This window comes from Littorina saxatilis, linkage group LG7 (genome assembly GCF_037325665.1).
Source record: "Littorina saxatilis isolate snail1 linkage group LG7, US_GU_Lsax_2.0, whole genome shotgun sequence".
Lineage (NCBI taxonomy): Eukaryota > Metazoa > Mollusca > Gastropoda > Littorinimorpha > Littorinidae > Littorina > Littorina saxatilis.
The window spans coordinates 37534407-37545212 of NC_090251.1; the positions used below are offsets into that span (position 1 = coordinate 37534407).

Below are 10806 nucleotides of genomic sequence, written 5' to 3' on the forward strand. Positions count from 1 at the left end.
GAACTATGGAAGATAACTGTTTCAAACTTAAAAATTATGTGGGGCACATGTTATGCTTTCATCATGAGACACATTTGGTCACATATGATCAAGGTCAAGGTCACTTTGACCCTTATGAAATGTGACCAAAATAAGGTAGTGAACCACTAAAAGTGACCATATCTCATGGAAGAAAGAGCCAATAAGCACCATTGTACTTCCTATGTCTTGAATTAACAGCTTTGTGTTGCATGACCTTGGATGACCTTGACCTTGGGTCAAGCTCACATGTATTTTGGTAGGGAAAATGTGTAAATCAGTTCTTAGTGTATGATGTCTTTGCTAGGTTTAGTTATTTGACCTTGACCCTGAAGGTCAAGGTCATGTAAAGGTCAAGCATGTGAGTCGTATGGGCTTTGCCCTTGTTTTTCTTTTATGCCGTCGCCTTATGCACGACACCATCGCCTTATCCATGGCATCGCCTTATTCTAGGATTTTTTCAGTTTTATTTTTAAAAGTAGGGGATGCGCCCTATACACGGCAGCGCCTTATAGTCCGAAAAGTACGGTACACACAAGTCATTAAATGACATTTTTTAAATTTTTTTTTAGCTAAGGTCTAAAACTATTATTTCTGTTTACTGCTTTCATTACTAACTAGGGAGACCTTAATGTTTTCACAGGAAATTTACCTTTTAGGCACAGGAGCTTGTATCCAACCACCGGTCAATAATTATTTACTCCTGCATGCTTATTATTTACTGCTGCATGCTTACCCTTACTACTTCTATTCATTAGTAGTAAATAGTAGTAGTAAGGAGACTGTATGGAATAAGGAGTAAATATATGGAATAAGGAGTAAATAATGATCGACCGGCGATTGGATACAAGCTCCTGTGCTTTTAGGGACGCGAGTTGATGATACACTTAAGAGGCTGGTAAAAGGGAGGACGAAGGGAGGATGACGGGATGGGTAAGAGTGATAATGATAAAAGTTTGTTAAAAAATTTCACATCTTTTCTACACACTGTCACTGTAGTTTTTGTTGGTTTGGGTTAGGACCCAGTGTCTCCAAAAAGCGTTAGGGGTATGGGAATATATACAGCACGTAAGTCTTGTTATATTTACAGTTTTAAATAGCTGTGACACACCAAACACATCCATTCTTACAGATATATATATACATTCCCTGACACACACAAGCCTGCTTTCATCTGGTAAATGCCAGCATTTTTACTTCATTTGCAGATTTGCCTGCCTGGTGTGCAATCACAATCCCATATTTGACACAGTCAACATGCTCATGGTCCATCGTCAAGGCAAAAAGCATGCTGCGGGTATGATAATTTATCTGTTAAAAATGGTGAACATACTGTTATATTGTCATACAATATTCCGAATGAATCATAAAGGCTGCCTTTCGCAGTTACAGTGGCAGGTCTTGAAATGTGGGTATTTTTTATGACGTTGTCTTTGAAGTTATTGTTATAAGCACATGCAAGTTTATGATTGATTACAATGTGAAAAAAGATGTTAGTATGTATGTATGCTTGTGTCTGCATCAGTTTGAATTTTTAGTGGACAATCTGCTCTGGGTTGAGTCTACTTCAGAAAGTTGCGAGTAACATGTATTTCTTCTACTGCCTATTCACAACAGCCTCTTTCACCTCTAGTAATTTGAGAAGTCACCGTACAGTTTTGCGACTTTCATGAGTAATTGCCATCCTGAAGAAGTCAGGGATAGGCTTACAAAAATGTGATGATCAAGAATGTACCCAAACTGGTTTCTGTTGTGTTTTTGTTTTGTTTACCTGAGTAATCTTCTAAATCAGTGAGTCCGACTGTTTGCTTTTCTTGTTTTCTGAATGGGATAATCATTCTTATGAAAAAAACAGGCTCACATGGCTGTTTTAAGTGTGCCCGTCACTAACTGCAGCTCAGAATGGTTCCTGTGATGTGTTACAGGTGAAGCAGAATTTCTGCGGAAGAAGAAGGAGCTGCGGGCATTGGTTCTCAAGAGAAAACATGAGCAGTACGTGAAGGATGGAACCACCAACATTAAACAGGTGCTGGCAGAAGTCATGGTGTAGTTCTTTTTAACAAGGATTGACAAGTAATTTTCTGGACTTCACCAAATCTTTGAAGGAAAAAAAAAATTCTCGGTGACCTGCCTCCAATAATGAGGGCACAGCTAACTGTATTTTGTGTATTATTAGTATTATTTCAGTGACGCATGTTACTCACAACTTTCTGAAGTAGACTCAAGCCAGAGCAGATTGTCCACTAAAAATTCAAACTGATGCAGACACAAAAAGGTTCCTCCATGGCTGGTACCGGTGCCAGTTGTCTCCCCTTACCTAGTAGGTAGGAGAAGGATAGCTTCCCTTTTGCAGTCAGCATATCAAGATTCTTTCCTTTTTTTTTTAAACTTCTCACTTTTTGTTTTTGGAGGGTCATAAAATCAGGAGGGAAAAAAATAGGGTTGGTCAAGTAACCAGAAACTTTCGTTGTTTTATTAGCTTTTTTTAGGGGTACACTTTATTCTTGAAACAAAATTGGTAACCATTCAAACCTGGGGGCTTAAATGTCTTGGTTGACAGATTTTGTCAGTGTAGTGTTATCATTGCATGCTTACCGGCACGGTTGGCCTAGTGGTAAGGCCTAGTGGTAAGGCGTCCGCCCCGTGATCGGGAGGTCGTGGGTTCGAACCCCGGCCGGGTCATACCTAAGACTTTAAAATTGGCAATCTAGTGGCTGCTCCGCCTGGCGTCTGGCATTATGGGGTTAGTGCTGGGACTGGTTGGTCCGGTGTCAGAATAATGTGACTGGGTGAGACATGAAGCCTGTGCTGCGACTTCTGTCTTGTGTGTGGCGCACGTTATATGTCAAAGCAGCACCGCCCTGATATGGCCCTTCGTGGTCGGCTGGGCGTTAAGCAAACAAACAAAACAAATCATTGCATGCTTCGAATTGTTCCTACTGCTTGCCATTATGGAATGAGTGATTTTGTGAGCACTGAAATCAACTCTTTTAACAAAATACCCTTTCTGAAATTGGCTAGGCAGGAGGAAAACAAATCTGCAGTCAAAAAATCAATGACAGTGACTCAGTAACATGAAGTATGCCGTAAAGAATCCATAACAAAAAGAAGAAACAACATCGGAGTAAACAAACAAAAAAGCAATGTATTCACCAAAAGTACAGGTCAGAGCAGAACATTTAGTTGAATGTATGTGTGAAGACCGAGAAAGCTTTATTCACAGATGAAGTGAAAATGTGTCCAGACATACGTTATACTTTTTCACAAGATCAATTGATACTGTGTTATTGTATTTATTTAGGTCTATTTTCTGGCACCATCAACTTTAACGGAGAATATCGCTACAGCACAGCCATATTACCAATTAAGCTTTATTAATTTATGTACTGAACATTTTTCAATCTTTACTTTATATTTTTTTCACAAGATTATTTGATCGTGTTTTATGTTTTGTTGATTTTTTGCGTTTGCGTTTAAGGCAGCATCAACTTCAACGGGCAGCATCACTACGGCACAACCCTATGATCCCCGTGTGAAGAAACAGAAACTGAAGCCACACGAAAGAAGACCTCGTCTTGATATGCTACCTTCCAATCCTGTTCCTTCTTCTGAATCTCAGCATCAGGGATCTTCTAGGGGTGCCTATTCCTCGGTACTGAGTGGCAGATTTAGTGGAGAAACACGAGAAATTTGGTAAAAGTAGTACAGTGGAACTTTCAAGCCCTTTTTTTGGGGGGGGGGGTCAACTTTTCTTTATGATTATAATTGTCTTCGTAAATGTTGTTTCACGTTTAATCCGATGTTTTTGTAGGTTGGAATTAAACACTGCCCCTTTCAAGACCTTGCTGAGAAAAGCAGGTCTTAAAAAGGACGGAGTCTTGAAATGGAGGTAAGTTGACAGAACATCTGAAAAATGAAGGTCTTTAAAAGGGGGAAGTGTTAAATTGGGGGGAGGAGGGTTCCACTGTATACATAGGAGTATGCAATGTGAGGCTCCTCTGACAAGAAAACGCGAGGAGTATGCAATGTGAGGCTCCTCTGACAAGAAAACGCCACCCACGAAAGGACACCTTCTGTTGTGCATGTTTCAGATTGGGTCGTTAGGTGACGGTCCCATCAAACACAGCCAGCAGCTCAAGAACATTTTCCATCCTCCTCAGCGGCCTCAGCTTCCATTTCAACCCTACGTCAGTCATCGCCATGGCAGCATGACCGCCAGCTCAGCTTACGACTTGCCTACATCTCAACCTGTTGTGTCAAGTGAAACCTGCTTCCAGGCTGTTTCTGTTAATTCTGAGCAGCGTGACACAGTTACACCATTTAATCAGACATGTGTGACCTCAGTGTCTTCTGGACCCCAACTACCAGTCAGTCATTCTTTGTCAGGCCATTCAGATCAAGCAGGTTCACAGGAAAAGCCGGTTTCGGTTTCCGGATCTAAGGGGAAGAACTCTGTATCTTGTAAATCTGGAGGAGTTGCTTCCCTTGCTCGGGAGAACTCAAGTGTTAAAGGATCGTCTTCTAGTCTTACACAAAGAAAACTTGGTGGGACTAAAAGGTCCTGGGCAAAGCTTAGGACTGCAGACAAAGACAAGAGTGTAGGTACAAGTTCTGACAACACACTGGCACAGAAATATCACCAGCTGGGAGGGTAAGTAAACTTATTCCCTGTTGTGTGACTGTCCATGCAGATGAACTGAGAGTGCCCACACACAGACACACACACACACACACACACAACAGACTCACCATCACCACCAATGCTGGCTTTACACGTTTTGTAAAGTAAGTTACACATGGTTGATTAAAAAGAATTCTGTTCAAGGTGTTTGGTTCGGTCGCTGATGTCTTTGCTCAGCCATACAACAATAATTATTGATGATGATACTCTGAAGTGATTTTCTGTAGAGATGACTTTTTCTTATGAAAAATATATCTGTGTTTCCAGGTCGGGATGGAAGAGGGACTGGGATGGAAAATGGATACGCGATAAAGAAGCAGAGTTTGATTCAGATGAGGAGCCACCTGATTTATCTTGAATTGTACTCTGTTTAGTGGAAGTAACACATGACCTGAACTTGAATCTCTTCGTGATAATTGAGGTTTTACAAAACATGAGAAGTTTGTGTGTGTGTGTGATGCGATATATGACCATGGTTTGAAAGTTGAAGCTGAATAAAAGATCAAGCAATTACAATTTTTGTGTGGCACTTGTGTGTCTGTGTCTGGGAGAGAGAGGGGGATGGGGGGGGGGGGGGGGATAACTATGTTTGAGAGTGCTGCAGATATTTAAAACGGGTACCTGTAATCAATCCAAACACACACATGAACACACACGCACACAGGCAGTGCTAGTGCTGCTTATAAGTTATGTGAAGTTGACCCCAGACCCAAGGTAGAGAAAATATATCTTAAACGATACATTTTTTCCGATGAATCCCATCTTGTAAAGATCTGTGTAGGCTTTTATGTAGGGTTAATGAGGTATGAAACTGACTGACCTAACCAAGACCTCTCGTCTTGACCCTTTCTTCCAAAATAAAATCTCTGCCCTCAAACTGAAACGAAGTTCGAGAAGATGTCATAATGCAAATAATGTCGCCGCATAAAAAAAATCAGTCACTTCATCTGAGAAACTGACAAAAACGTTGAGAACAAAGTTTGTCTTGGTGACTAAATCATACCATCAGTAGAAAATTACTCCGGAAGGCTGCGCATGTATCAGTGTCGTACGTCATTAATGAGCATCCTTCCAGCTGGAGACTATACAAATCGGTAATATGCCTGCTGTCCATATGGAGTGAGAACTTTAGAACTGAATTAATTTGGTGCATTACACCTATGTCAATCTGCACATTATTCAATTTTTGGCATGTGTTTAAGAAGCTGTTAATAATTGTACAGCGTTGACACACCTGTGGTGATTGGCATGGTCGTTTACACAGGGAGGAAACAGGGGCGGAACAGATAAGCCCGAGGGGGGGGGGGGGGGGTTACAACCAGGGGTCGGTAGAGGTGGGGTACCGTGGCAACGCCCCGTTGGGGGGTGTGGGGGGCAAAGCCTGCCTGAAGCTGAAGAATTTTAGCTATCTTATAAACAATTTGTGGCTTATCCGTGATTTTAAACATGATCCTCTGGAGTCAGCAGCCACTCATTATTTCTTAAAGTTAGTATTAAATAATGGCAATTTATCTTCCATGATATCTGCTCCCGACATATAGTATGGTTAGAAGAAAGACATGTCGCATAGGAGTGGCAGTTAAAACTGTACAAAGTCCTACTGATTAAACAAATAACACTTCCCCCGGCTTTACTTTTTTTTTTTAAACAGCCGAGGGGGGGGGGGGGGTTCCGGAACCCCTGTAACCACCCCCCTAATCCGCCCCTGAGGAATGTACATGTATGTTTAAGCACACTCTCTCTCTCTCTTTCTCTCTCTCTCTCTCTCTCTCTCTCTCTCTCTCTCTCTCTTTCTCTCTCTCGCTCTCACACATACACTGACAAAGGCACTTGCCAATGCATGCACATGCACACACTAGCATACACACACGCACACACAGAGGTAAACCTCACTCTTCAGGCTATTTGTTCAGCACAAAATAACAATAAATTATAGTGAAGTAAGCGTGGCAAACAAGTACAGCATTCGTGTGCCTGTGATTGCTGCTATAATTATACCAGAGAGATTATACGCCGCGAAGTGCCTGGTGTGTCTTCAGTTCCGCAAACAGTGCATAAGAATTGATTTTTTTTTTAAGCGCGCGTCAACTCTCATAAAAAGCTTGCTGCACACAACTTCCAAACTTGTTAGCAGTAATTTCAGTCAAGGCCTGTACATTGCCATTGGGACGTTTTCAATTCAGTGTGCCAGTGAACCGTTGCTGTTTGATATCGCGTCGAGCAAGCAGAGTTTAAGCAAGTTTTTGCATTTCACAATACGTCTCAGGTTTTCAGACATACAATGAACGTGTTTCCGCAGTTGGTGGTGTTCGTGGGTGTCGTCTGCTTTTGTCCACCTTCATGTCATGGAGGAAAACCGCCCCACATTATTTTTGTCGTCGCGGATGACTTGGGTAAGCATGTTGATTGTAGAGCGTGAAAGCATTTCAGTGTGGCGTAGGTTATCAACAGAATCGCAGTGATTGTTGCTACAATTTGTATTTGTGCCTCTGTCCGTCTCAGTCTGTCTATCTATTTGTCTCTCTCTCTCTCCCTCTCTCTCTCCCAGTCCATCTCCCTCTCCGGCCATCTCAGCCTAGCTACCCTCGGCAAATGAACACATGATGTCACACAACATACTATGCTATTCGGTTATGTATGTACACAATCATATATGTTATCGTGATCTCGTTTCGCTTTTATTTTCTCATGTTGAAAAGGCTGTAGTCTAAAGGCACTTAGGCCGAACTTCCAAAGCGTCAATGCGTCTCTCTCTACGTGTGTTTTCATACTGAGTTGTAAACAAGGACAGATCGACCGCAAAATGAAAGTAAGATGGGCGTGATAAATATAACTTATTCGCGCAGTGTCAAAAACACGGTAGCTTGACACTGGATCAATGGAAGAGGTGGGGAAAGCGGGTGGCGTCAGCGGGGCAGTGTTGGAATAGGTATAGGCGTAGGTTGTAGCCTACACCGGTGTAACACGAGAAAATTACTCCCACGAGATTTTTACTCCGGAGTAAACATTTCGTATGAAAAAGTTACTCCCTTTACGATCGAGAAAAGCACTCCCCCATTGCACGAGAGAAGTACTCCCCAAGACAAGTGAGTTCCGAGTAAACATTTCGTACAAAAATGTTACTCCCCTGACAAATAAATAACGAATAAATTACTTCACCTCAACACGAGCAATCTAACTTCCCATGCCAGGTGTACGATATTTTTACTCCCTGGTCCCCTGTTAGTTCTTGGTGGTGGAAGGGGTGGAAGGAGGGTAGCGCGACATTCGTGTGCGCAAGATCACTTATTGGCATTATCCCTTCGCCCGCATCCCATTTTTGCGTACGAGATTTTTACTGGAAGTAAAAAAAATGGGGAGTACAAATTTCGTGGAGGGAGTCATTTTTTCGTGCCTTGGGGAGTTCTTTTCTCGTACGAAAAAAGTACTTGGAGTAAGAATTTCGTACGAAATATTTACTCCGGAGTAAATTTTTTGTGGAGTAAAAATTTCGTGTGACACCTACAAAGATGGGAATCGTTGTATGCGGTCGAGAATGCGGCAGCCCAGCGACCTTCTCGCTGTCAAAGATACTGATCTCAGGATCTTCCTTCTCGTGTAAAACGTTGAAGTAGGCCTACACCACCTCATATAATCTGGTCAGGCTCTTACACTGGATGAGAGTACTCTTCCAATTGGACACATACCTAATTAAGACTGCATGGCTGCGTCACGTGCACTGTCACCGCTGCAGACAGCTACACTGAGTCTATATTTGGGACAAAACGGTCTGGTGACGACGGACGTGTAATTTGCCAAAGCTCGTGACTCTTAGTAATTTGTAAAAGTCACGTGTGCACGTTCATTTCGTCACTGCTGTCCGCTTAAAATAAAACACACACACACACGCAGGCACGCACTGTGACACACACACACACCCATACACACACACACATATATATATACACACACAACCAACAGCAACAACAAAACATTTGCAGTCTCCCATTCTCTCTTTCATGCTTGTTTTTCACTGGGGAAAAAGTATAATCAATACGCTTCAAAGCACACTTGACTATTGACGTTTGCAGATAAAACACCGCGACAACAAACCTTGGGGTCTGGCGGTCTGTTGAGATAAACATCAGAAAGGCCGTGATAATATTATACTTTTCGCCAAAGCTGGTTTCATGCGCCTATACTCATGTGTCCTTGAGTTGCTCGTATAATAGGCATTTAATTGCTAGTTTAAAGTTAGGGATTCATTTTTGGTGCACCTATGGTATTGCTATGCACAGAAATACAGTGGAACCGCTATTGTAAGACCTCCAGGTTCTTAAGAAAATCAGGTCGTAAATGGCTGGAGTCTTAAAAATAGAGGTAAACTAACGGAGGTTTTGAACAGAAAATCTGACAAAACAAAGTTTTTTGTAATGAAAAAATTATTAAAATGCGCAGAGGTTATGTTACCTTTTGTGTCATTTTGTCTCTGTTAATTCAACAATGGCAATGTAATGTGAGCTAGGAATCGCACCACGTTAATAAAAAAGATTTTCGAAACCGATCAATGCACAGAGTAGCGATAAAGCTAGAAACAACTCTTACTTTCCAGGTTTACTTTCGCTTTTGCTTCATCCTCCCTGTTCGTTGGTACATTTACGGTGGCAAATGGAAGCCAAAGAGCAAAGAGACTGTCTTTCGCAATTGTCTTAATAATAATAATAATAATGCAAACTTTTATAGCGCTATTCTAGAAAAATGTCTACTCTTAGCGCTTTACAATACATACATCGACCAAGCATACTATGCACGCACAGGCAAAGAAACCGACCAAACATAACCAACAAACAATACATGCACAGGCAAAGAAAACGACCAAACATACAATACACGCACAGGCAAAGATAACGACCAAACATAAGCAAACATACTATGACCAAACATAACCAACATACTATACGCGCGCAGGCAAAGAGAACAATCAGCACATGTAATAATTACTGACAGCTAATAATGCAGGCTTCTGTGTAAAAAGTGACGTCAAACCAATCGCGACCTGATCGAGTGCTACGCTCGCTGTCCCTCCTTGACAATAATAAACATTATTTCGAAACAAGTTTTCGACTCCTTGCAAAAAAGACAGTGAAACTTGATATCCGTTTTAAATGGATAGGTGCCAGATGCATCTTTCTTACTTGGTGTTTAACGTCGTTTTCAACCACGCAGGTTATATCGCGACGGGGAAAGGGGGGAGATGGGATAGAGCCACTTGTCAATTGTTTCTTGTTCACAAAAGCACTAATCAAAAATTTGCTCCAGGGCCTGGGGCTTGCAACGTAGTACAATATGTATTACCTTACTGGGAGAATGCAAGTTTCCAGTACAAACGACTTAACATTTCTTACACACTGCTTGACTAAAATCTTTACAAAAATTGACTATCTTCTATACAAGAAACACTTAACAAGGGTAAAAAGAGAAACAGAATCCGTTAGTCGCCTCTTACGACATGCTGGGGAGCATCGGGTAAATTCTTCCCATTAACCCGCGGGGGTGCCAGATGCATGACTGAAAGCCTTTGGCCTAGGACCTCCGTGCACCTGGACAAGAAAAGTCCAGGACGAAACTTTAAAAATAAAACAGGCAAGAAATTAGCGACTTTGCTTGGATGGATAAATATATATATCGTACGTGTCTAATCGGGGGAGGGGGATTTGGCAGTGTCTTAAATCGGGGGTTGGGGGAAGGGGGAGGGGTGCTTAAAATAGGGGTTCAACTGCATTTAAAAAAAAAAAATTTAATGTTTTTTTTAAGTTGCCAAGCACATCATTGTGGGGGTTTTAATCAAAAACATCCGTCTACAATGTATTATCATCCATCCTTCAACTTTTTCCACTCAAGGTAACCTTGAGTTTGATAGACATTCTGACAGTTCATTTTAACAACACACTTCCGATGTAAATGGCAAGTATACAAGACATATCTATATTCACATTATTAGGACAAAACAGACAGACAGACATAGTTACAGCATACCATTCGTCTACAAGTAATACCGGAACAAAACAGAATATAATACTGATAGAAAGAGAGAGAGAGAGAGAGAGAGAGAGAGAGAGAGAGAGAGA

General features: G+C 41.6%; 1 protein-coding gene across 1 annotated transcript; it reads left to right on the plus strand.

The window, feature by feature from the left end:
* Window positions 1-1167: 1167 nt before the first annotated feature.
* On the plus strand, window positions 1168-5215 carry LOC138971374 (sodium channel modifier 1-like). The gene is made up of 5 exons (XM_070344106.1): window positions 1168-1315; window positions 1944-2044; window positions 3497-3670; window positions 4110-4669; window positions 4967-5215. Exons 1-5 carry the CDS (start codon window positions 1276-1278, stop codon window positions 5055-5057), a joined length of 966 nt encoding a protein of 321 aa, XP_070200207.1. The 5' UTR covers window positions 1168-1275; the 3' UTR covers window positions 5058-5215.
* The last annotated feature ends 5591 nt before the right edge of the window (window positions 5216-10806 follow it).

Excerpts from the sequence above, each read along its gene's own strand:
- LOC138971374 (XM_070344106.1), top strand. The coding sequence starts at position 1,276 with ATGCTCATGGTCCATCGTCAAGGCAAAAAGCATGCTGCGG. Across the intron at positions 2,045-3,496 it reads GAACCACCAACATTAAACAG|GCAGCATCAACTTCAACGGG; the intron begins GTGCTGGCAGAA and ends TTTGCGTTTAAG. Across the intron at positions 4,670-4,966 it reads AAATATCACCAGCTGGGAGG|GTCGGGATGGAAGAGGGACT; the intron begins GTAAGTAAACTT and ends CTGTGTTTCCAG.